At 37.2% G+C, this 27,587-nt stretch overlaps 1 protein-coding gene across 1 annotated transcript in view; it reads left to right on the top strand.

Annotated features, from left to right (window-relative positions):
- plcb2 (phospholipase C, beta 2) overlaps window positions 1-27,587 on the top strand; it is a 95,029-nt gene that overhangs the window by 31,042 nt on the left and 36,400 nt on the right. Inside the window, exons 7-19 of the mRNA XM_039741982.1 lie at window positions 938-1,013; window positions 3,259-3,359; window positions 8,232-8,398; window positions 10,617-10,763; window positions 11,004-11,161; window positions 14,097-14,179; window positions 14,925-15,009; window positions 17,251-17,422; window positions 21,174-21,262; window positions 21,336-21,432; window positions 21,754-21,838; window positions 25,237-25,361; window positions 27,414-27,568. Of these exons, the coding sequence (XP_039597916.1) occupies window positions 938-1,013; window positions 3,259-3,359; window positions 8,232-8,398; window positions 10,617-10,763; window positions 11,004-11,161; window positions 14,097-14,179; window positions 14,925-15,009; window positions 17,251-17,422; window positions 21,174-21,262; window positions 21,336-21,432; window positions 21,754-21,838; window positions 25,237-25,361; window positions 27,414-27,568 (1,540 nt within the window). The remainder of the gene's footprint in view (window positions 1-937; window positions 1,014-3,258; window positions 3,360-8,231; window positions 8,399-10,616; window positions 10,764-11,003; window positions 11,162-14,096; window positions 14,180-14,924; window positions 15,010-17,250; window positions 17,423-21,173; window positions 21,263-21,335; window positions 21,433-21,753; window positions 21,839-25,236; window positions 25,362-27,413; window positions 27,569-27,587) is intronic.

Genomic DNA, 27,587 nt, shown 5'->3' with positions numbered 1-27,587 from the left:
TCCACCCAATGGGCCGACACGCGGAAGAGCGTCTCAAAGCAATCGCAGTCTCATAGCGCTGTAGCAGTTTGCCGTATAAGCGCATCCAAAAATATCGCAGACATGCTGCAAGCGCCTACCGTCAATGGGTGATACAAGGAACATTATAAAGATCCCGCTACAATAAATAACAGCGCTGTTGCTGTTTCAAGCTGAATAAGGCTGATGTTGTTAAAGTACTGAGACTCTGCTTCGTGTTTTGGGGCGCAAGATGGGGACTCGCACTTCACAGCACACACGTGCGCGCGCACACACACAGTCACAATGCTGTAGTAAACAGTATACGCTCGTACGGATGTTGACTATATGAGTGAGGCACACAGACTCAGACGGAGAATAGGAGACGATTGCCCTCAAGAGAAGAGAAAGAGAGAAAAAGAGAGAGAGAGAGAGACGCGGGTGAGCAAGAGAGATAAGGAGAGAGAGAAAGACGCGCTGCCCACGAGCAAGAGAGTTAATTTTATTCATATTTTCCGTTTTTGCACAAACTGTTCCAAATGTTTAGTTCATCTGACACATTGATATCTATGCACATTATCATTAACTTCTGCTTTCTAATATGTTGTTGCTTTTATGCATTTCATCATAAACTTAACTTGACTCAGTTTTACTGTATCTCTGTTCATTTATGGAAAAGAAACACTTTATAGCTTAGGCTTTACAACATCTCACCAAGCATTCTAGTGTGTATTCTCCACATTCTTTCCATATCCATGTGGGGTTTTTCTTCCTCTCAAGTACAGTATGATTAAGTAGACAATGTGGGTGGTGTGTGTGCTCAGTGATGGACCAACTGCCCATTTGGGCTGAGTCATGGCTTGCACCAAATTTTATTTGAGGCCTGGCTGGACAGACAAATTAATACCGGGATGTTCTAACACTTTGTTTTATTATTTAGTATCTATCAGATGTTCCCTTCTGATAGAAAGAAGGTGGAAGCAGCTCTGACCTCCTGTCGCCTGCCGAAAGGAAAGGTGAGGAATCCTTACAATGTAACAACATGATAGGCTACATGTATATAGCTCTTTCAGTTTTTCTGAAGTCTTTCTTCATGCCTGCTCTACTGAAGAAGACAATCTGTCATGTGATTAGTCTCTCATGAAAGGTTGAGTAGTGTCAACCATGGCCTAACACTAAACCTAACACTAAATTCTGTGGTATCGTGTGCCCTCATCTTTGGCATGTGGGTGTGTGAGCACGAAGTATGCTCACCAATGTTTTCACAGTTTTTCTCAGCTTATTTATCAGCTTGTTTAATTTCCAGTGTTGGTCATTCGCTGTGAAAGTAGATACACCAGGGATATTTAGCATTTATGTTCAGAATTCCCACATTCAAAATGTTGTTATACTTAAAATTAATTTACTATAGATTAAACAGGAATCAGAACTGGACAGGTCAACTTTGTGAAGGAATGATCAGGATGCCAAGAACATCCTGGATGGATGTTAATTTGCCAACAGCATGACAGATATAGATGTTATCGTGAAACGGAGACACTAAAGACGGAGTGATGTTACTCGTTCTATGCAACATCAAGTTAATTTTAGCAGTCTGACAAGATATAAAATCTTGTATTGCAGAACAAAAATAATATGATTCAAGAGATCATTTTTACCTTTATGCTGTGAATTAGGCTGTATACTGATAAATTTAAACAGTTTCTTTTCTTTATTCATATTTAGTTTTATGCCAGTTTTAAGTATGCATGCATTTCAGTTCTGACACATATTACCTATTGTATTCAGGGATAATAAGGATGACCTTGAAGACATGATGGCTCATAATGGTGACCTGTTCCTACATGCTCATTGAGGTCTGACTGAAAAATATTAACATGATGTAACTGGTCAGATAAGACAAGAATCTGGCTAATGTTGTTGTCTTTAATAATACTAATTAATATCAATGTGAGCAGGCATTGGTAGAAATAATTGAAATTTTGATAGTATATCACATCGAGACTAATTATTATCTGAGATTTGCCTGTATTGGTATATTTGTGGCTTATGTGGCAAGTGTTTAGCTTCAGTTTATAATCCCTGAAAGGTATTTTTGTGCTGTCTTTTGAACTTAATCTTATTGTGAATTTTCTTTTTATCGATTCTTTTGAGTGCCATCTCAGTATTTTGGATTTGTGAATATGCACAGGTTGTTCCAACTTTTTAATTTTATGGACCAGGTTTATTTTTATCATCATGGCCATGATTACTGTTACTGTTCTGAGCAAAAAGAGGCAGTAGATACAGAAAAAAGAGTCTAAGGGACAGAAAGAAAATGTGGTGTGTCTACTCAAGGATCCATAGCAGTTGCATTCGCAGATGATGTACCTTTAGATTTGTGATCATAAGATGTCTTAAGAGCTTGCAGAGAAACCTGAGGAAGGAGCTAGCATTGTTTCTACTTCTCCACAACTATAAAAACCTGCATGGCTGTATTAAAACATTGAATTAAAGGTTGTGAATAAAGGCACTATACTGCGCCTGACCCGACCCAGATTCACACTGAGGCACGTGTAAAATAAAACCAATATTTTTCTTTTTCTTCACCTGTGGGGCATGTCTTCCCCATGAACCCCACAGGCAATACACAGTCCCAAGCACACACACAAATACCAAGCACTTTCTTCTTTGGCACCACCACCACCCTTCCCAGGCAACCTTGTCCTCCTCCACCCAACTCCGGCTGCTGAGTGGTGGTTGTTGGCTCCTTTTATAGTTCACCCGGAAAGTTCCGGCTACACTTCCGGGTGTGATGAACATGTTGCCCATAGGGACTCAGGAGTCCCAAACACAGCACCCCCTGGCAGTGCCTGCAGGACCCAACAGGGTGCACCCAACTCCAATTCCCATGGAGCCCTGTGGGAAACCAAGGCACTGCTCCAATCCAGGGGGGCGGCCATCTAGCGTCCAGGAGGAGGTATTGCACTGTCCAGGGCTGCTCCTCCTGAATATAGTGTGCAGGGGCGTCCCGGCTGGGCATGGACCCCATCCGACTGCCACAAGGTTTACCTCCTGACATGTTCTGTCTTTCTTTTTTGAAAAGCAGTCTTTTAAATTATATTTGAACTGCTTTAATGTCTATGATGGGGATGGTTTGTGGAACTTATGGCTCACCTATGTTTATGATTTTTGTGAATAGAAAATTCATTGTGGGCCTGGATTAAGAATGGCAAATCATCTGATGTTTTCCTCCTCTTTTTTTCTGCTATTGTTTGTTAGAATGATTCAATGAAGCCTGAAGAATTTTCTGAATCTGTCTACAAGAGTTTCCTGATGCACCTTTGCCCAAGACCAGAAATTTATGAGATTTTCACATCTTAGTAAGTTGATCTTTCCTAATTTGCAGAATTTTGATTTGTTATATAAAGATGTTGAAGCTCCGTGTCACTTCTTAACAGAATTCCACTTTTTGTATTTTCTCGCTCATGATTTCATAAGTCCAAACTGTGCCTTATAAAATGTAAGAGCACTTACAAAACATAATTAAAATGTTTGGAATGATGACAGTAATTGGCAGAATTTGGGATTTCCTGGATGGTATGATGGCAGATCATTGTCATCTCATACTTTACCATTGAATTCTTATAATATGGAACTTCAGGACTGAATACTGTACTAGTCGTGCAATTTTTTCTTCCCAGGTTTGGGCACCTCTTAGTTATTTTTATTCTTTAAATGTTTTTTATGTTTTTTATCTGGATGAGAGCACGTTACAAAAAACAATAGCTGCTCTTTCTATAGGCTAAGTTCAGATAAATGATGAAAATATTTATCTGAAAACCTTAGGTTGTGGAATATAGGAGGTGTTCATTTGGTTGATGCAAACCCAGAATGATAACAAGGAGAACGGTATTAAAATTGTATTAAAAAAGTAAAATAGTATATGGGTAAAAAGAGAGATAAAGAGTAAATACGCATTACTTGTCTGAGCTTTGCTAGCACAGGTCCCCTCTCACTGTCTGTGGGGTTCCCCAAACTGTGCCTATGACCCAGAGGTGATTTTAAACTCCTTTTTGGGGTTGTTTCCAGGCTTATTGATATGACAGTTTAGGATTTTGGTGTTGTCACCTTGATTTCTGTTTCTATGTACCACTGACACCCTTCCCTGTTATCCTTCAGCAACGCCATATGCATCTGTTAAATACAATACTTTCTAATGATCCCACCACGTCCTGATTGCTAGTCTTCTCCCTGATCAGGTCCCTGTTACAAAGTTTAGTTTGTTCCACTGGGTAACTGTGTATTCCAGAACGAGTCTCTGCACCCACCGTCTTGTTTCTAAACTGTAGAGATATGTGCCACTTTGGAAAGTATCAATGTGCAACATCTTTGGTTATACTATTCACCATTAAAGTTGACATTTATTGTCATTTGTCATATAGTACAGTGTAATTATTATTTGCATGTTTCTGAAAAATTAGTGGCAGTTGTAGAATAACAACAGCAGACAAAATGAATGTATCTCACATTAAATGTAACATATATAGTATACGTAATAAACTCTGTATAAAAGATACGGCCATGTATTGATCATGTACTGTCTGCCAGAACAGAAAAGGGCAAAAGGTGGCTGTGAACGTTAGCTGAGATCTCTATTAAAAGCTATTTACTTTTCAAAAGCATCATGTGTTATATACTGTATATCCTGAATAGAAGGAGCGTGCCTGTAGTGTAATACTCTGTGCCAACTTCCACCCTCCTCTATTTTGTTGTCATAATAATATTATTGATAGTATCATATATGCAGAATAAAGTGAAATTCTTACTTTCATGCAACACATTGACATTTACCTGTGTCGTGGTAAACAAGAATGCATTAAAATACATAACTTCTTTTAATTTAATAGAAAAGAAAAATTACTCCTTACACCAGTTTAGTTATACTTCCAGTATTTACACAGCCTTGGCCAGAGAATGGTTCTCCGTAACTGCTGATTATGTTTGATTAACAGACAGGTTATTACACCCCTCTATTAAGCATACAGTTTATTTTCCTGATATAACTCATCTTAGCAATAGAACTAAACAAACAAAAAAAAGAATTACCCTCTAATGACATGAAAACCAACAGCAATCTCCTGTAATGCTTTGGTGTCCTGACCTGAGCGGGTATCTTACAAGGATATGTTATCTAGGCAGTGAGGACAGACTTCCCTGTGTATCTGCAGAGCTTGGTGAGCATTCATGTAGACAACTAACTTAGTAAAGGCATTGGCGAGCATTCCTGGTGGTGGTCGAGATATGCTGTGCCCGCTTTAGATCATGGGTGATGTTGACTAAAAGAATTTTAAACCCCCCTAAAGCAACTACCATTTTCATGTCAATGGCTGTGTGGTCTGCCTCCTGCTTTCAGAAGTCAATGACTAGATAGATAGATAGATAGATAGATAGATAGATAGATAGATAGATAGATAGATAGATAGATAGATAGATAGATAGATAGATAGATAGATAGGAAAGGCACTGTATAATAGATAGATAGATAGATAGATAGATAGATAGATAGATAGATAGATAGATAGATAGATAGATAGATAGATAGATAGATAGATAAGGCTTAAGATAATTTTGTTGATTAGGCTTACAATGGTTGTGTCATCGGCAAATGTAATGTTGGAGTAGAATCTGCTTTTGGCTACATAGTCATAGGTAAACAAGCAGTGCTGGAGTGAACTAGTCAGGTGGCAGTATGGAGGCAATAATATCACACTTGATGAGACACTAAGTCCAAAGTCTAGCACCTTGCTGATCAGCTTTGATGATATATTATTGAATGCAGAGCTTTAGTCTATAAACAGTTCTCTGTCATAGAAGTTTTATTATACAGATGTGCCACAATGGTATCAAGTGCAAGTGATGAGGCATCCATTGTGGACATTTAGGTGATATGCATAGTGGAGATAGTCCAGACTATCTGGAATGTTCCATTTAAAGTGACCCAGCACCAGACTGTCAAAGCATTTCATCACAATGGGAGGAATACCACTGGTCTGTGGTTACTGATACTGTCAACTTTTGTTTTGTTTGACAAAATGATAATTATTGTCTTCTTGAAGCACTAAGAGACTCTGTCAGTGGTTCATTAAAAATAGTAAAAATACCAACTAATTGATCACTACAGATTTTTATAATGTATCCTGAAATTTCATCTAGACAGAATGCCTTATGGACAATGACATGTTTAAAAATTCTCTTTACATCATCCACAGAAAAAGACAAGAATGAATTGTTATACTTATGCAGGTGATTAAATGGAAGGCACTTTTTTATAATGATCCAAGCTGACATAGAACGGATTAAGTTAATCTAGGAGATAAAATGTTCATGTGATTTGATTAGTTTTAGTTATAATCCTTAAGCATCTAAAATCCCTGTTGTACATCATGACTTCTGTGTTACTGAGTCTCTGACTTATCCCTATACTGATGTTTGGCAATTTTAATTGCTTTCCTAAATTTGTACCCAAATTTCTTGTGTGTTTCCATATCTGCCACCAGAATAAAGTTGCTACGAGTCTTCACTAAATCATGGATGACACAAGTGATCTTACAGTCTAATTAGAAAATTTATAACTTGTTTCTCATAAGCACATGGTCATCCACATGTTTTAAAATAAAAAATGTTTAGATAAAAAATAATTGCATCCTTTACAGCTTATTTTCCTGTGCTGTCTACATTGCATTACCTGATGTTAGTGGGCTGTTGGTATAGAAGAACCACAAAATTGTAGAAAACATATACAGTACAACAACAACAACAACATTTATTTATATAGCACATTTTTATACAAAAAAGTAGCTCCAAGTGCTTTACATAATGAAGAAAAATAAAAGACAAAATAAGAAATTAAAATAAGACAACATTAGTTAACATAGAAAAAGAGTAAGGTCCGATGGCCAGGGAATAAAATGCCTCTGGACGTTCTACCTAACATAAATGAAACAGTCCTCTTTGTAGTTAGGGTTCTCACGGACGCCCTTGATGATGATGGTCATACAGACTTCTGGCTTTTAATCCATCACTGTTGGAATATCACGGTGCTTTGAGTAGGTGGTGTTGGCACAAGCCACCACCAAAAAGACACTGGAAAAAGAAACAGAAGAGTGAGTAGGGGTTAGTACATATTTTAGAGCCACCATGAATAGTTATTATAATGAATTAAACATAGAGTATCAGGATTAAATTACAGTGAAGTTATGAGAAGGCCATGTTAAAGTGATGTGTTTTCAGCAGTGTTTTAAACTGCTCTACTGTATCAGCCTCGCAAATTCCTATTGGCAGGCTATTCCAGATTTTAGGTGCATAACAGCAGAAGGCCGCCCGCCTCACCACTTCTTTTAAGTTTCGCTCTTGGAATTCTAAGGAGACACTCATTTAAGGATCTGAGGTAACGATTTGGAATATAAGGTGTCTGACATTCCGATATATAAGATGGGGCGAGATTATTTAAGGCTTTATAAACCATAAGCAGTATTTTAAAGTCAATCCTGAATGACACAGGTAACCAGTGTAGTGACATCAAAACTGGAGAAATGTGTTCAAATTTTCTTTTTCTAGTTAGGATTCTAGCAGCTGCATTCTGCACTAGTCGCAAACAATTTATGTCTTTTTTGGGTAATCCAGAGAGGAGTGTGTTACAGTAATCTAGTCGACTGAAAACAAACGCGTGAACTAATTTCTCAGCATCTTTCAGTGATATAAGAGGTCTAACTTTACTTATGTTTCTTAAGTGAAAAAATGCTGTCCTAATGATCTGATTAATATGCGATTTAAAATTCAGATTACAGTCAACAATTACCCCTAAGCTTTTTACCTCCGTCTTGACTTTTAATCCAGATGTATCCAGTTTATTTCTAATTGCCTCATTGTATCCGTTATTGCCAATCACTAAGATTTCAGTTTTCTCTTTATTTAGCTTGAGAAAGTTACTATTCATCCATTCAGAAATATAAGTTAGACATTGAGTTAGTGAATCAAGAGAATCGGGGTCATCAGGTGCTATTGATAAATATAGCTGTGTGTCATCATATTTGTCATAGACCTTTGATCATTTCACCATGTGTGTTATCTTCAATTAAATATTTTTATTCTCTGTGAATCTTAAATTGACTTGTCTTTTGTCTTATCATTAAACATGCTGTATAAACAATTCTTTGTTTTTTAAACAATTTTTAACTATCTTTTTTCTTTAGCAATACTAAAGCTAAACCATATATGACCAAAGAGAACTTTTGCAAGTTCATTAATGAAAAACAGAGGGACTCACGGCTCAATGAGATTCTGTTCCCCAGACTGAAGCCTGAGCAGGTCAAGGCCATAATTGAGAGATATGAACCCAGCCAGGCAAATGCGCAGAGAGGTGAGCAACTTTCTTCTCTTTCTGATATATGTCTTAAATGAAGACAGAAATTTGAAGGTAGCAGCAGCACCATTGCTTACTCTCCATTTTGTTTTAGTCTTCAGATTTGTAATACAGTATTTCAAAATGCAGCTATAACATACAACATATGAGAATGATTTAAATAAGAAGAAGGCCAAATACATTTGTTGGACAAATGGTGACCAGCTTAGTGTTTCTTTTTTTAGAGTAGCTGGATTTTAAATGCACAACCATTCCTGACACCAAGCTTGCATTTATGAGCATGAGACAAATGTCACGTCTGTGTCACATTTGAACCACAGTGGTCTGGGTGGTGGGAACAAAGCCCCTCTGTTTCAGAAATAATTTTTAATTTTGAGTGCTTGTGTGTTTTCCAGTAAATGTTAGTTCACCAAGCTCACTACATTAACAACACAATGCAGCTATCCAGCATTGGACTTGAGGCTTAATGACGGATCCTGAATTAAAAATGTACAGTGCTCGTGACTGAATCACTAACTAGATGATTTCAGGGAGTGCATTTAGACTGCAGTTCTGTTTAAAGCTAAGGCAGAAAATAGATGAATAGTAATTCTGAGCATTTGAAAAACTTATGGAAAAGTTGTCCTACAATATGGCCTTATTTCATAAACTGAGGTTTTGGAAATTGGCTTGTAAAAATTAAATATTCAATTCAATGATTTGTTAAATGTAGTAAAAAAAAAAGGCCACTCTTCCAGGCTCTCACCTTCTGGTATCATGCTCTGTGGCTAGAAATCTTGATCTATGATAAACTGTAGGGTCAGGAGTGTCCAGGAGCTGCCTACCAATCTGAAAATCGAGCAGTGTTCCAACATTGTGCAATGAGCATCTTTGTAAGTAATATGCGGGTGTTGGAGTTTATCTCGGTCTCTGGTAAGGTGCTGGGACCCACTAGTCAAAAAGCACACCCACATGGCACGTTTATATTTTCTTCTATGCTCAGAATTCATTAATGAAGTGACAGAAAGCACACCTATCTCCAGTGTTCAACCATGTCCTGGAAAACTCGGAAAATCATAACAAAATTGAATACTAAAATACTCAAAAGTCCTTGAAATTCTAAAAAAAATACATATTACTTAAAAGTCATAGAAAATATTAAAGTGAATTCCAATAATCACAAATGATAAGATAAAAAAATCTTTTGAGCAGACTGCAGTTTGTGAGACTGAAGTGCCATGTTTCTGATAAGGATTTGAGCAACAATGGAGCAGCACATAAAAACATTTCTGTCTCACTTTCTCTTTACACTGTACACTTCACACTATAAATATAACACCAGGTCATGTAACTTTCTGCACTAATGGGGTGTGTCGATAAGGGGGATGAGACAGAACAGAAGAGTCAGGTGCAGAGAGAATTTTCTACATCTTAACATCAGCAAAACCAAGGAACTGGTTATTGACTTTCGCCGCACCAAAGAGCTTCTATGTCTGGCCACTATTCAGGGAGTGGATGTTGAGGTGGTGCACTCCTACAAGTACTTGGGGGTCAAAATCAACGACAGATTGGACTAGTCTCGTAACACAGAGGAGCTATGTAAGAAAAGCCAGAGCAAGCTCTTTCTTCTTAGGAGACTTTTGTTCTTTTACTGTGAGCTGTGACATCTTTCACATCTTCTACAACTTTGTGATAGATTTTTACACTGTGGAGTGCTGTGCTGGTAACATCATTTTAAGAGAGGCACACCAATTGAACAAGCTAATTAAAATGGCAGGCTCAGTTATGGTACACACTCTGAAGGTAGGAGCAAATGAGAGAATTAAAACAAAACTGATTACCATTATGAACAAAGCTACACATCCTCTCTCTGACACACTAACATTGAGTGAATTCAGCCAACAAATTACTAAACAGAAGTGTGTCAAGAAATGCTACTGAGGCTACTTTATACCAACAGCCATACGCCTACATAATGCCTCAGTGTGACTGTGATTGCCAAGTCAGAGGTTTTCTATCATTTTAAATTTCCTTTCTTTTTATTCATTCTGGTGTGTGTTTGTATATATAAATGTATGTATTTATTTAAAGAGTTTCTGTAAAAAGCCAGATTTCCCCCTGTATAGTAAGTCAGTATATTAAAAACATTATATAATCTTTTTAATGTTATTAATGATGTACAGTAGTTTATAGTACTTTGCCTTTTTCACCTGCTTAAGCCTTATTACTCTTCCAGGCCAGATATCTCCAGAAGGGCTACTCTTTTATCTCTTGGGACCTGAAAACAGTGTGGTTGATCCTGAGAAGCTTCTGATATACCAGAATATGGCACAGCCCCTTCCTCACTACTATATTAAGTCTTCCCACAACACCTACTTGACTGGTCAGAGCCCACCTCTCTCTGTTGTTTTCTTTTCATACTTTTTAACCTTGATGTTCACCAATCTAAAAATTAGTCCTTAGCCACTTTTTTTTTGTCTCTCTTACAATGACGGTATGTGTAAGCCTATAAAAGTTTCTTTACCTCTGTAGACCTATAGTTCGGTCTCTTTGTTTATCTGATTTAATCAGATCTGTGTGGTCAGCAACTGAGTGACTTGTACTTTTTTTTCTGAGCTTTTAGCGGGTCAGTTCTCTGGAGTTTCCTCCCCTGAGATGTACAGACAGTGTCTTCTTACTGGCTGTCGCTGTGTAGAGCTTGATTGCTGGAATGGAAAGCCACCAGATGAAGAGCCTATCATCACACATGGCTTTACCATGACAACTGAAATATTATTCAAGGTACTTCCTTTGACAACTTTTCTAAACCTGTAAAATTAACAAACCATAGCAGAAGCAATATTGGGTGTTCCTTTTTTTAAATGCTACCTAAGCCACCTATGAAGTATGGTGGCCAAAAATGAAATCATTAATTAATAACAATGACTACATGCTGCCTTCCTAATTAATGGATGGACTGCCCATTAGACATGGTTTTCTCAGTTTGTCTTGATCCTTTCTCCTTTTGTTATAATCTGTAATTGTTTTCTCCTTTTATGATCTTTTATTTCCCGTGTAATTTTCATTTGATGGATGCATCAGTCTGCCACTTTTGTGTTTTGTGTGTGTGGCAGTTGTTTCCCTTCAATTCTCACCACATCATTCTGGGAGATTCTCCTTTTACAGTTTATGTGTACCTTTCTTATTCTTTATTCTCTCCTCTGTCATTTTCCTCAATCTGTGCCCTTTGTGTTTTTCCACCTTCATGTTTTGTCTCGTTTTCTTCTTTCAACTACCAGAGTCTTCATGTTTCTTATACTGGTGCATAATTTTTATCTTACTGTAATGTTTTTTGCAGTATTTTCTCTAAAGTAAGATTGTTTTTCTGTCAGTTTTTATAGATTTTCTTTTATGTCTTCTTTCTACGATTCAGGATTGTCCTTTTGTATTAAATGTCTATTTATCCAGCCTGTTTTGCATTCTCCATTCATAGCTCAGAATGCCTTACAGTTACTAATCTGTTTGCCCTTCTTTACCACATGCTATGGTGTTCCTGCTGTAGAGGCTTCCATTCCTGAATATTTTTAAATGTTAATACACAGTTTCATTTTTAAATTTACAGCAATTAAATGTACTGGATTCAGAGTTTGCCACTAAGTTATCTTAATGCCAACAGTAGTGTTGATGTACAAAATTCACCAATGTGTTCTACACAACAAATACAGTATGCTGTATTTGCCAGTGACCTTATTCAACAAATATTTTCCTGTGAATTTGATTTGCAGTCGGCTTAGACATTTTTTCCAGCGCCCCATGATGCTTTGTGAAGCCACCATGACATCACAATCTGCAGAAATTTCATGCATGTCTACTGTAAGATTGTATTTTCACACTCACACTCAAATCGTGCGATTGTTTTTTCATAATTGGCATCTTATATACTGTACAGCCAAGTTTCATGTTTCTTCCAGTTACAGCATCGGTGCAATCTTGGATGTGTGTTGGCATCAACCAAAGAAAATTGTTTATTGTCGCATTTTTGTACATTGTCAGGAGCCACATTCCAGCATTGTACTCTTGCTCCTTTCACTCTGTGCTGTCTCTTTTCTCCACATGGATACTGTCGCAGGCTGTGTACTAATTAAATCAAGTTGTATTAAAAATGCCATTCCTTGTGATTATACAGTTTTACCTAACTGAAGTCATGAAACCCTGAACTCATTTGGTGGATAGATTGTATTAGAAGCTATTTTAATTTGGAGTCTATGTTGTTATTTTTTACATAACCTATGGAGTGAGATTCACTTTGAGGAGCAGCATAGTGCATGTTGGTCAAACATGGACATGAGAGTTCCATTGTATTTTGTACACATGGCAATAAATCTCAACTGAACTGATTGCACTGCATTGCAATTCTTACCAGTGTGTTTTGAAAGAGCCAAGACCACCTGAATTTCAATACGAAGTTCACACTGCCAGTCATCCCTTAGCATTACGCACTTTCTGTAGAATGTCATGTTTATGCATAATAAAAAAATACACTGGAAATAAAAAGGCATATTATGTGATAGAGCTAAAGCATGGCGAAACAGACTGAAGCGCCACAAACCAGTTTTATGGTGCATGTTGAGTTGCTCTTACTGAGAATATTGTAATAAAAGAACACAATAGAGCTAAGTAAGTACTAAGGACTATAACTAATAATACTAAGTAAGTTTCACGGTTTCTTCTCTGTAGACATTTATTCATGTTGTGATTTGAGTTGTGATTCTTATCAATTTTAAATCACTTTTATTAAACAATTATTCAGCTATTATAGCATTGCTGAACACCACTATTGGTGCTGTCCCACATCAGTACAGATCCCAGTAGCAATATCTGTGTATCCCCAATTGCCCCCATGCTGCAGATGCTTTCTGCAGTCCACGACTGACGTAATTGGAGACCCGACAGTTTTTCAGATTTGTCTACGATCTTCTTCATCAAACATAGTGAAAAGTCTGAGTGCTTGTGTTTGTGATTATTTTTTTTGGTGATTATTGCCTAGTTAGCTATAGAACAAAGAAAGCATTCACTATTTTAATAATGTCAATTAAAGGTCTTGGAGACTTTTTTTCAAGGTGAGACATCTGTGCTAGAGGAAACACTCACTCCTGGCTCTGAAAATTAGGGAGATGAGCAGTGAGGTGAAACACACATTTTAAATGGCTGAATCTCACAAATATTTTTTGCTTTTTTCTTCCAAAAACAACATAGATACATTGTTTTGCAATATGTATGCAATATCACACTGTATATTAATTTTCACTGCGGTGGGCTGACACCCTGCCCGGAGTTTGTTTGTGCCTTGCACCCTGTGCTGGCTGGACCCTGTGTTCGGATATAGCGGGTTGGAGAATGATGATGATGATGATATTAATTTTCATGATTTGTGTATATCAAACTAAAGAGAATGAGTTTATTTTTTTTTTACTGTTTATATACCTTGATATGTGCTTTTACACAAGTAAATATAAGGTTTGTACTTGACTATTATTCTGTTATACTTTTCTTTATTTCTATATATGTTTATGCACTCTTAGCCTGTACTCAGAATACATGATTGTAAGAATAAGATAAACTGAGTTGAATTATGTGCTCTACTTTACCAAAAATTGTACTATTCTATCTATTCTAGTCTGTTACAAGCAACAACATTTTTATTTACATTCCTTTTTATTTTTCTCTGAATTCACAGGATGTCATTGAGGCCATCGCAGAGAGTGCCTTCAAAACGTCTCAGTACCCTGTAATCCTGTCCTTCGAGAATCATGTGGATTCGTAATAATCTTAATGTTTTTATTACCAGTAGAAATATCATAAGCATGATTAATTCATACCCTCTTTGAACCTTTAAAACAAATTTTGCTATGTGGCAGACCAAGATGAGTAGACGCCAAGAATAAAAAAACAAGTAAAAGAAATGACTAGGGGTGGCGCTCCTACCATTTTCAATTTTTTTAAACATCTAACAACCTCTGTGTATTAACTCTTGCTAATAACCATAATGAAGTAATTGTTTTTGCCCTTAAAAAAGACCACCTTCTATTTCTGCTACTTGTTATAACAAACTTTCCATTGCAAGCATGAGAGTTCTATTCATGTGAATTTCTGGATAGAGTTTTATAAGAAATTCAATGTCACTATTGATTTGCCTGTGGATCTGCACAAAAAAGCAAATTAAGATTAGCTCTATTTTTTAAATTAAACTAAAGATCAAAAAGGGTATTACATCACTACCTATACAACATATCAAGCAAATACCATTACTTACGATTTTGTGTTATTTTACTATATATAGTGAAATGTGTTTAACAAAGTCACACTGGAAATAACCACTTGGAAGGACATTTGTGTGAAATTTCACATAGCACATAAACATAGCATTATACTTAATGAATTGGATAAATTGCAGGCATAATGTGTGTTTTATTTTTTCTTTTTTTATTTTTTGGCCTTGGAGTTTTCTTCTGAAATTGGTTCTCATCAGAACTCTTTATTATGTTCCATTATCATTGCCACTCAGGGTCAAACAGCAAAAGAAGATGGCAGATTACTGTAAGAATATTTTTGGTGAGGCACTGTTAATAGATCCCTTGGAAAAATATCCGGTGAGTGGGTTTAGGCTTTTCAAATAGGTTTATTTATGCTCATCCCACCAAAGAGTTTAAATAAGTCAGTCATTTGGTTTCAATGTCTTGGTTGTTGCTGCTCTTCTTAAAATGCATTAAAATGACATGGCAAGAGCTTAGCCAAAAATCTATGGATATCTGTATCTATAAAGAGATCAAATATTAGGAGGTCATTATGTTCTGTGAGTCATTTCCTGCCTAATACTAGTGTGTCAGCCTTTCAGTGAGCTGCACATTAAGCCTGTGGAAGCCTGGTGCTTTTGAGTCAGCCTTACCCTGGGCTCTACTTCAGATTATCTGGGGCCTTATTAGCATCTTCTGAATTGGACACAAAACCCATTGAAGCCTGATGCTATTGTGTTAGTAACACTTTTAGACTACTAGGGGGCTTCACAAACCCCCTCTCCCCCCCCTTTGCATCTTTGGCGCTCATGTTGTGAAGAGGAGGGCTCAATGCACCCCAATTAGACGTAATCGCTCTTCTGACACCCCCTCTTAAACGGTGATACAATGGGAAACACATAGTTTTTTTGTTACCTCCTCTTTGCTCGGTCACCTGCTGTTGCCAAGCCGCGTGATCTGCATTTCGCGTGGCGCACTTCTGTCATATCACCTATGTCCATATATTCAATCCCTTTTCGCTTTTACCTTTTCATCAATATCACATTGAATGTTGATTCCGTGTTTCGAAGTACATCATGACAGTGCAACGTATAGCTGCCTGTGAGTGAATATCGTTTCTTTCTCTCTACAAGAAATGTGTCTCACATAACCACGCATGACTTTTCCAAATCTCTTTGCATAAGCTCTTGCCGTCTCACAGGATGCGAAAGTGTCTCCGAGACATTATTTTTTATAATAGAGAGATTTGAAAGGGTTTAGATTATGGCAGGTTGATTCTGCTGAATGAGTCTTCCCCTAACTGTGTGATAAACCACTAGTACCGGGAGTTTAAGCCTTCTGCAAGAGGAATGATACTTAATGTCTCTTCTGCTCTAACATAAGCTTCATATCAAATCCTTATGAGTGTGATCACTAAATGACCAGTGACCTGCCTCTAGCGACTCAGCCTTGAAGGATACTTGGCTCCTGACTATACATTTTCTACCCTGCTGCATCCAGGCTATTATCCCACAGTCACTGACAGTTTAGTGATTACAGACCACCACTCAACAAAATTCTCTAGCCTTTTTTTGTTTCAGTTTTGTGTTTTTTTTATGCTTGCGATCTTCGGATGTAGTTTTCTGGTGTCTGTTTTATCCAAACCTGACTACACCCTTGGCTTTATTTCTTTTCTTCCTATTTTTTCTTAAACGGTGTGTACCAATCTTACGTAACACATTTATATCTCTAAGTACCAGCAAATCCATCCTGCGATTTTGAATTTTCAATTAAACAATAATGCCAGCACATGTTATTCTTTCATGGTCAGTACTCATTAAAATCTAGTTGCCTGAGTGAAGATTAAAGGTGGTCACAAAAGTGGAGGTAAAAGATCAGCATGGTTTGGAGTGTCCTCCCAGTGAATTGACAGTATAAGCCTGTCTTACCTTGAGCTGGACGCCGAGCCCATAAGAGCCTTAAGCACTTTAGCTCAAAGGAGCCTAATATTAGTGACATCCTCTTCTCTGCTGGGTTATACTTTTCCACCAAACAGTACACTAATGAATCAGTTCTAATCCATGTTGAATATAAGACTAAAGGATTCTAGGGAATAATAGGTTGTCTTTTTCCTGAGTGCAGAAGGATAGAAATGGGTAAGCTCATACTGTTAAAGGTCTGATCTCAGTATTATAGGTCTGCACTGTTTCACTCATATAGCGTTTCTTTTTAAATCACCACAATCCAGTCTTATATGAGCTGATATTCTTGTGCAGGCAAACACACCTTACTTCTGAAACATACCTCTGTTTGCCATCCATTCTGGTGGTAGAGCGAGTTACTGAGTGGGCAGAGATTGACACTTTTTCTGTATTCTCTATTTCAAGAGCTAATTTATCTGTTAGTGACCTATGACTTGGGCAGAGTAAGAAAAACTAAGTATAAATTCTTTGTGGCCTGCTGAAGTGCTCATTTTTGTAAGGCATTAGACATCCACACTTGTAGTATATTCCTAGTGGCCAGGTGATGACTGCCCCCTTTATCCTAAATTAAGAGACTTCTGTGCCTGTCTATTGTTCCTCCTAAATTTCTTGTTGATTTATTTGTGTGGAAGAACAGCTGAAACCTGGACAACAGATACCTAGTCCTAGCGAGTTGCTTGGCAAAATTCTGATCAAGAACAAAAAGAACCAGTCACGCAATGAGAGCGCTCAAGGCCCAGCAAAGAAAAATGTAGCTGTGGATGCAAGTTGCCCAGAGCAGGACTCCAGTCAAATGCCCAGTACCCAAGGTGAGTCACTTTTCTTCTAAAATGTGAAATTAGAGGCTTGCTTCCACAATACAAGCTCATGATAGGGCACTATTTTCATATTGCTGTTATACTTCAGTAATGAAAGTAGCAAGTATAATATCTGAAGCTTTTGGCATTAGTGGCTGATATCATGATTGACTGATTAATTAGACTGATCTAAGTTTGAGAATTGTTGCTAGGCTTAGGTGTTTTTGGCATGGTTAGCTGCTAATAAATATGTAGAAGCTGTGAACTGCGGGGTATGCCCTCAGGTGGGGCCCAAATACAAAAGAACACACAGACATAAAGTCCAAAAAAGAGGGGATTTATTGAGTTTGAGCAGGATAACAACTAGCAAAGAATAAACAGAAGGAGGGAAGCAACGTACACAACAAAACTAGCCTCACTTTGGCTTACCCTACTAACCCTAACCCTTTATTCAATACACTTTTTAATCCCACCTTGACTCGTGAATCCTGTCTTGTCTTGGACTTCGCCCTCCCTCACTCGAGATGAGCTCTTGTTATTACTCCACTCCTGAGTCCAAACTCACCTGGCTGAGGATAGGAGGTCCTTTTTAATTTGAGCGGCCAGTGGTTCCAGATCATCCATGAGTTTTTGGAAGGAGTGCAACCATTTCTGTAAAGGACTAGGCACCCATACGTCTGGTCAGGGCATGGATGAAGGCCTCTGCTGCTACTGAGTCTTTTCCTACTGATTGCAAACCTTTAAAGTATATGATATTGCAATCAAAATATACTCTTATTAGAACTGCTGCAAAAAACAAACCAAATGTAAATAAACAAAATTCAAAGTGTGTTTTAGGATCTTTTTTAAATGCTCCCATGTTATTAGCCTGGTGTATATAATGGCAAAAGTTATATTTCTTCTACCATTTCTTGTATGCTTATCTCATAGAAGAATAGATAAACCAGTGTTTGAGGATCTTAGATTACTACTGGGAATGTAAGGGGACAGTCATTTACAAATATAAAGAGGGACAAATTAATTCAGGGCTTTATATACCATTAAAAGTATTTTAAAATCAGTTTTTAAGGACACAAGTAAGAAATATAATGATGCTAAGAGATAAAGAGGGGGATGTGGTCCTTGGTCAGCCTTATATCTGCATATCTGTAGAATACAATTAATCCAATAATGAATCCATGTTTTTCTGACATCATAATTTAACAGCAAAGCACAACAATGAGCTTCTGTTTATGATTGTCTGTTGCAGCCAACAACTGTGACTTGAGACATCAGAAGAGATATTGACTCTCCATCAGGTGTTTCATTGAAAAAAATTTATACTTAGAAAATATGAACTACAGTTTAGAATAAACCATTCATAACCAACAGCTAACAATTGTCCAAAAAAATCTTTTTTTTTTTTTACAACTCTTCAAGTGGACTCTGGTGGCTAACAACAACCCGATTTTGACTGAGGTTTTAAGTATATAATATTGTAAAATGCTGTTAGAAACATACCTCTTATGTACAGTGCTAATACATGTAATTACATTCTATAATTACTGTTATTGTTGAATATAAATCATTGTTAGGAAAATAATAAACAAAACTGTGATATCTGTTTCCTTCATGTTATAAATAAAATAAACTGCAGTACATCTACTTTCAAAACAGTTAACTAGGTCCCCGAATTTACATGAAGATAATACTATGCAACATTTTTAACTTGTTAATGGTCTGACACCACTGTGAAGAGGTGCAGACACAAAGAAACAGTTAGACTGGGAAAGGAATCATAATCGAAAAACCAAAGCAAAGGTCAAAACCAGGAAGTCAACAGGATCAAAACATCTAGTTAAAAGGATAATGCCAGAAATCAAAGTCAGGGGAAGAACAAGGTTGAAAATGTCCAAGAAAAACTTAATACATCAAAGAATGTTTATAAAAGAGAGCATCTTAATAGCTGAGTGCCCTCTTTTTCAGCCAATTCACCCTAACTGAATGAGCAGTCTGCGCATCATCTCTCCCTCTTTCTGTCACTCAGTGTTTTCTGGAAATGTTACAATATTTTATGTTTTAATAAACTTGTTAGGTGTTCCATCATTTTTAGAATTGTTTTAAGAAGTGGGTGAATAATCCATAAGAATATACCATGAAGAACAAAGGTAAAAGTTGACAATTGTTAATAATAAAATAAAGGTACATTTCATTTTAGTAAACAGTTATATACAGTAAGTCAATGGCAGAAAGCCATTGTTTTTGACAGAGTTGCCAATGTTTGAAATCCTTCATCTTCCCTTAAAAATAGATTTGAGAATCACTGGCCTAGAGATATCACATGACTTTTGACAACATGTTGATTGATAGCCTGTTATAATTAAGTATTTGTTTTGATCAACAGGCCTAATATTGTCCAAAATTGTGCTATATGACTACTGCTAACAATAACTAAGATCATGGTCTGCTTTACAGCATTTGCTTTATGTTAGTGGAGTCCCTGACCATTTGGTACAATATTTTGTAGGTTCTGGATTAAAAATAAAATGGGAACCCCTGTTCTAGAATACTGGTCTTAGATTGAAATGTAAGCTATCACACCTTATCTTTCTTGCAATAGTTTAAATTGGGAGTACTTATCTCACAGGACTATTCAGTGGAGCCACAGACAAGCATTTTGAAACAGTCAGTCATTGTCCAACCTGCTATATCCTAACACAGGGTCACATGCCGTCCCATTTTGAAACAGTCACAGCCAAGTACAAATGCATTGCCACTTTCTATTATGGAATCATTTATTCAAGGTATTAATATACATTGTAGGCTGTGAATTACTTAGTATATACCAGAGATCTCAAACTCCAGTCCTGGATGGCCGCAGTGGCTGCAGGTTTCATTCTAACCCTTTTCTTAATTAGTGACCTGTCCTTGCTGCTAATTAACTTCTTTTGAATTAATTTTAATTGACTTGTTTGTTAAGATTTGTTCCCTGGAATTTCTTCATCATTCCTCTGAATTGCTTCATTTCTTTCCTTAAACAGAAATGAAATGTGAAGTGAATGAGCCAACAGAAGACCAGCTAAGTCAGGTCCTCAAACTCCAACCAATTTTATTCCAACCAGTTGCTTAATCAGGCACCAAGTCTTCCTTTTAATTAAACCTGTTATTTAATTCCATGGCTTGTTGCTGCTCTCATTGTGCAATAGCATACATTTTCAAATTTGTTGATTTTTTCTTTACTTTTCTAAGAGCACTGTTAAAATGTTTTGGGGACCTGAGCAAATCAACATTCCTGAGACCTCCACCCTTTTTATTTTCAGATATTGTATGATGGACACAGTTTGCTGGTCGTGTTTTGGCTCATTTAGTACCACATTATTGTTTGGCAGCTAATTAAGGCAAAAGAAATAATTAAAGGGTCTGAGTCTTCAAGAACAAGTCAATTAAATTGAATTCAAAAGAAGTTAATTAGCAGCAAAAACAGGTCACTAATTAAGAAAAGGGTTACAATGAAAACCTGCAGCCACAGTGGCCCTCCAGGACTGGAGTTTGAGATTCCTGGTATTTACTATTAGAAGCTATTTAACTAGTCCGAAATAGGTACAGTGGAAAAGGTTTAAGAACCCTAGCTGTAAAGCTTACCATTGCTACCAAGTGAAATGTTTTCATGCTTCATAGTGTTGAGTTTTGAGATTTGTTTTGGTGAATAATGCAATTGGTCAGTTAAGCCTGATCCTGATAACCGACTGAAAAAGACGCATTTTCTTTATGTCATTTTTGTTAGAGAGTGAGCCGACTGAAGAAGCAGAGGATCGTGAAGAAGTTGATGAGGCAGTTGAGGAAGACGAGGAGCAGATGAAGAATTCCGATGAGGTGTGTGCACCAATTTGCACAAACATTCTTATTGCTATTCGTCTTTTAACAAGTTTTCCCTTTTTTGGTCCAGGGAACAGCTGGACAAGAAGTGACAGCTTTTGAAGAAATGTCAGCGTTGGTAAACTACATCCAACCCAACAAATTTGTTTCTTTCGAACATGCGAAAAGTGAGTATGGGAATATCTCTTCTTTTTGCCCCTCCTCTTCATCCAAACCCAATCCACCACATATCTGTCCAGCAGATAAGTTGGCTGTCAGGTCTCCAATTACTGTATTAGGAAGGCATTTTTTCTCATTTTTCCATTTTGAATTGACTGATTATTCTTGCTGAAATTGTGAATTTAGTGAAAATGTGTGATTGTTACATATTGAGTTGCCCATCTGTTTTTCTATAGCTCTGAGCTTGCCATTATGGATAGTTATTGCATGTCTGGGGGTGGTTTTTGACTGGCATGCACTTTAATATTTGTGTTTTTATGTCCTTTTAGAAAAGAATCGTAGCTATGTTGTCTCATCCTTCGTGGAAACTAAAGCCATAGAACTGGTCACCAAGTTCCCAGTGGAGTTTGTTGAGTATCCTTTATGTATTGAACCACCAGCAGCATCATGTTTTGTATCTAAAGAATTTGTCAGACACAACTGGTAGAGCTTCCTGTGCTGAATGGCCATTGGGAACAAGCTGTATGTGGTAGAGAACAATACCCTTCAGCTGAAACATATAAACAGCACTGTAGAGCAGAAATATAGCCAGGAAGAAGCTGAAGTTGAATTTGACCACAATGGGAAAACAAAATCATAGTAAATGACAGAATTCCTAAATGTTGATAATTATAAGAAAAAGTATCTGTAATATTGACAATATCAAGTTACAAGTATAGTTATGCACAAAGGCAGCGGTTGGTATGCTCAGTATTAGTATCTAGGGACATTTATATTAGGGGAGTCAAACAATTGCAGTTTTTAATTGTGATTAATTGGAAAATGCCCCTTGATTAATCACATGTTAAACCAAGGTAGTTCAGCAATGTCTAGCTGTCCACCATGAATGTGACTGCTGTACAACTTCTTAGCTGCTCAAACTGCAAAGACTTGTGCCTTTCATATAAATCTTGATACATGACACAATTGTCCAATGTGTAAGAATTATTAGACCTCACTGAATGATGTCTCCCTTCCCTGTGTCTTTAACTAAATTTAAAGGTCTGATGTCATCCATTTTGTAATAAATAGCAGTTGTTGATGATTTAGACTTTTGTTGTATTCATGGACATAAGCTGAGTTTTACACTCAGATCGTAATGTAATGTCTAACTTTAGAGTTAGAGTTTTTAACAGTCGTGTTATGCATATTTTATTCTTAAGTTAAAAGCTAAGGTTGTTTTACTTCTGTGATATTTTAATATCAAAATATCTTTTGAACTGTCTGGGAGTTTTAAATAAAAAGCAAATATCATAAATTTCATTTTTCTCATCAATTGTTAACAGATAGCTTAGGTCAAAGGTTCCCAAACTTCAAGTCTAGGCTCATCAAAATGTACCATCTGATCAGGGCCCCCAATGATATAAACCCATTACAATGACATAGAGCATGATCTTTGATCTTATTTACTGTTACAGTAGACTTTGTTACAGGAGTTATTACATTAGTCATACTACATTATTTTGTATAATAGTAGACCTCTTAATCTAAGCAAATGCTTAACTATGACAGACTATTGGCATACAGTATGTGTCATTAGGTGTTAATTTTGGCAGCCATAATATATATATTTATATTGTGTCCACACTGTAGCTCCCCAAACTCCTGACACACAGGTTAGGGCAAAGGTTTTCAAACACAAAGGTTTTTTATTCATGTGAAACTCTTATAGAAAGAGTTTCCCATGTCACAAGCACAGTAAGAAGTAATGCCACTCTGTCATCTCCCTGTTGCGTTCTCTCTCTCAGCCTCTTCCACTCCTCCAGCAAACTTCATTCACCTCCTCCTGACTCTGGCTACCGGAGTTCTGGCAGACAGCTCCTTTTTTGTAACTCTTGGAAGCACTTCCGGTGTCCCATAGCTGAGGTGGGAGCCCGACAAAGTAGGAGTCACCAGTCCCCACAGCACCCTCTGGCAGCACCCACAGATCCCAACAGGGCTGAGCTGACAAACTCCATTTCCCAAGGTGCCCTGTGAGAATCCATGGCAGTGCCGTAACCCAGTGGGGCCACCATCTAGCATCCTGGGGGAGACAAAGCCCTGTGCAAGTTGTCTCCCCCTGTCCTTCCTTCCTTATTACAATATTACACAATACCTTGGCAAGCTTGGCGTGCCCTGCTGTTTCATTGAAGGACATGCGTGGCAGATTGACCAATAATATCCACTGGATGTACCTTGCTACATCCAAACAGTGCCATCTTTTACCTTTACGCCTGGTACAGCTGCGTTGTTCTTATGTGTGAGTGGACGTTTCTTACGTGCAGGGCTTCCGTTCTTTTTCTCCGATGTAGAACCCTCATCCTCATCTGAGTTCACCACTGTTATAGCACATCTTTATTTGAAAACAGCAGTGTCAGATCGAAGAGAGCGTGAACATGACTGAGAGAATAAAACTGAAAAAAAAAAAAACGCTAACCTTTACAAGTACCATAAATTTACACCGGCTGTTACAGACTCAAATCGAATGCATGTTTTTATTGTATAATAGTAACAATAAGAGCATCTCACTACTCAAAACAGTAATTGTGGGAAGCGGACAGAATCGAACCCGCAACCTCTTGATTATGAGTCAGCAGTTCTTACTGCTGCACCACCCAAGTGGTTGTGTTAGCGTTGTAACCTAACCCGATTATTTTTTCTTTGGTTTTACTCTTGAATAAAAGCACACTTGTTTTGTTATACGTGTACCTTTAGTGAAAGTGTTTATTTGATATTTGGACTTCAGTCTTCACACATTATATACATTTCATGTCAAAATTTTGTCGTTAGTGCTACTAGCTATTTGCATGTCTCACATTTCCTGTCATCCTACATTTACATAGATCGTTGTAGACACGGAACACACATGAAATGCATGTGTTCCAAATAACGATACATTATTTACCCTATCCAACTCCAGGCACCTCACGCCGAGATAAACAAGACTTGAGTTGGGAGAATTTGTGGCTCGAGTTGAACTGCGGCAGTGGAGGGATGGGACAGCAGGCTGCTTTCTGCTTGTGCTGATCGACACATTTACAAAACAAAAGATGCTGATGGAGAGGTGCAAAGGAATTTAAGGTGGCCCAGGATTAAAAATGTAAGGGATTTGCAAAATTTTTATAGGGACAAAACTGAAATCAAAGCTGTAACAAAAATCAACAGTTTTCTTTTCCTGATTTTGTTTTGTAGATTGCTGGAGTACTAGTTCTTCACAAGGTTTATATTTTGCAAGTAAAATTTAGAAGCTGTGAGATGCATAGCACCACATATCATCACACGTATCAGATACGTTAGTATATTGTGCATCAGAGAAACCAAGAACTTAAAAATGCCTGCACCTGTAGAAACAGACATATAAGAGTCACACACAGGAAAACAAATTCACAAAATGATAACATGGGTACATGACCGTAATAACATTAAAAATATATTGTTGAAACAATATAAAATCTAATAAGTCAAAAAGATTAAACAACAGCAGAACACAAAAAATAAGTCAATTACACATTCCTGACACAATGTAGAAACATTGCCTAACAATCAATCAGATCACTACTAAAGAGTAAAAAAAAATCATGATTCTGACACATGTAGGCTACAGGTTTATAATGACATTCTCCCTGAAAGATTTTTGATGGCTTTTGTGGGAGAATGACTGTCTTCTATGAAATGTTTTTTTTATTTTCTTGGATTCTGTTGAAACTGCAATGTATCATTGTATTTATTAGGAAATTACCAAATACTATACACAGTTCAGTATGGTTTATGAATTCCTATGCAGTCTAACCTAGTTATAACAAGAGGCAGATGAGCCGGATCTATCCCAAAGGAACTAGGATGGATTCGTCCAACTACAATCCACAGATCTTCTGGAATGCTGGATGCCAAATGGTTGCCCTAAATTACCAGACCATGGGTGAGTGTGCATTCTTTCAGACAGTGTATCTAGAGAAGAAAAGTCAATGCAAATGTCATACCTTGAAAACATTGTGTCACAGTTGCTGCTGGGCAGTAAGTTGGGGGCTAAGTGAGAGAAAGAGCTCAGCTGACATCATCAGGAAGCACTTCACTCACAGTGTTTAGAACACTATATGCTCGGCCCAAGGTTGAGGAGCCTCCTTCAGTTTAGGTCAGTAAGAGATTGCGTCTAAGATCCATTGTAGTCCAGACATTGTTGGCTGGCCACCGGATGTTACCATAGTACAAATCTGCAAACTGAGATAGCTCATTGTGTGTATGAGTCCATGATAGAACAACAGTATTATTTAGATTTTGTATTAACACTATACATGTTTTGGTATTTCTCAGTTTTGCTTTTCAAAAAAAAAAAAAAGCTTGCAGATTAAAAGAAAAAGAAAAAACTTCTGTAGAAAAAGTCTTTGTAAGTATTAGATGAAAGTAATGGCTTACACTGAATGACAATTTCTATGATACATTTGGAAATTTGCATTATAATTAAACTTCAGCCTGTCAGAATAAGATACAGTCATATTGCACACCCCTAGTTAAGGATGAATATCTGTCAATTAATCAAAGAAAAGCAGGATGTCAACCAATATGTTTATGCCAATTCTTGATTGTCTGAACAACAACAACAACATTTATTTATATAGCACATTTTCATACAAATAATGTAGCTCAAAGTGCTTTACATGATGAAGAAAATAGAAATAAAAGACAAAGTAAGACTTAGAATAAGACAACGCTGATTAACATAAGAGTAAGGTCTGATGGCCAAGGAGGACAGAAAAAACAAAAAAAAACTCCGGACGACTGGAGAGAAAAAAAAAAAAATCTGCAGGAGTTCCAGGCCATGGGACCACCCAGCCCCCTCTGGGCATTCTACCTAACATAAATGAAACAGTGCTCTTTGTATTTAGGGATTTCTTGGAAGGACTTGATGATGGTGGTCATGTAGACGTCTGGCTTTTAATCCATCAGTGTAGGACATCACAGTGCTTTGATTAAGTGGTGATGGCACAGAGCACCACCACAGAAAACCGGGAAAAGAAACAGAAGAGAGAGTAGGGGTCAGTACGGATTTTAAAGCCACAATGAATAGTTATTATAATGAATTGAATATACAGAGTATCAGGATTAAATGAAGGTGAAGTTATCAGAAAGCCATGTTAAAGTATGCAATGAGTGCAATACCTTACTGTTCATTTATGCACAATGTGACACCTAAATACTGTACAATAAAATGCAATTTATTTTTGTATAGCTCAAAATCACACAAGGAGTGCCGCAAAGGGCTTTAACAGACCCTGCCTTTTGACAGCCCCCCAGCCTTGACGCTCTAAGAAGACAAGGAAAAACTCCAAAAAAAAAAAGAAAAAAACCCATGTAGGGAAACAAAAATAAAAGAAACCTTGGGAAAGGCAGTTCAGAGAGAGACCCCCAGAACAGAACACAAGTAATCCTCAATACAATACAATAGTGCAATAGAAATATTACAAGTACAGAGCAGAATTCAACAGTAGATGATATAACAGGATTCGGATTTGTTCAGACAAATAAAATACCAGTCCTTCAGTATAATTGTTTGCCTCATTAAACTTATCATGGGAGACCAAGGTTTACTTTAAGGTGTATTTGACTGATTGAACACCACAGAGGGACTTGGAAAATGCCAAGCGCACAGTTTAGCTAAGTATTTTATGGTTTGTTGTTAGACCATCTGCTGCTAATCAATATTTATTTAATGTACACATTACCTTGTTCTGTAAAGAAAGTTTTCTGAGGGTATTGACTATACACGGTGCTATATAAAGACTGATTCATTAAATAAATGTAATGAAATATCACTCCTTTTAAAATAGTTTTTTTATATGTGGAACTTTCTACCAATTTCCCAGAGCGTTTGCTCCATAAAGCCTCTGAATGAAAAGTTTAAGCACATCTTGTTTGAGTGTTTTTGCAGTACCTGCCTTGAATCTGGCAAAGCTCCATCTCATTTTTCTTCCAGATTTTCCAATGCAGCTGAACATGGCCTTGTTTGAGTTCAACAGCAGGACTGGCTACCTGCTCAAGCATGATTTCATGCGACGAACTGAGAAGAGATTCGACCCTTATGCTATGGATCGGATTGATGTTATTGTGTCAAATACACTATCAATTAAGGCAAGCTTTCCTGAAATGC

This window comes from Polypterus senegalus, chromosome 18 (assembly GCF_016835505.1).
Source record: "Polypterus senegalus isolate Bchr_013 chromosome 18, ASM1683550v1, whole genome shotgun sequence".
In the NCBI taxonomy this organism is placed as follows: Eukaryota; Metazoa; Chordata; class Cladistia; order Polypteriformes; family Polypteridae; genus Polypterus; species Polypterus senegalus.
Note: the sequence above shows the minus strand (reverse complement) of the source record. Positions and strands in the feature narration are given on the sequence as shown.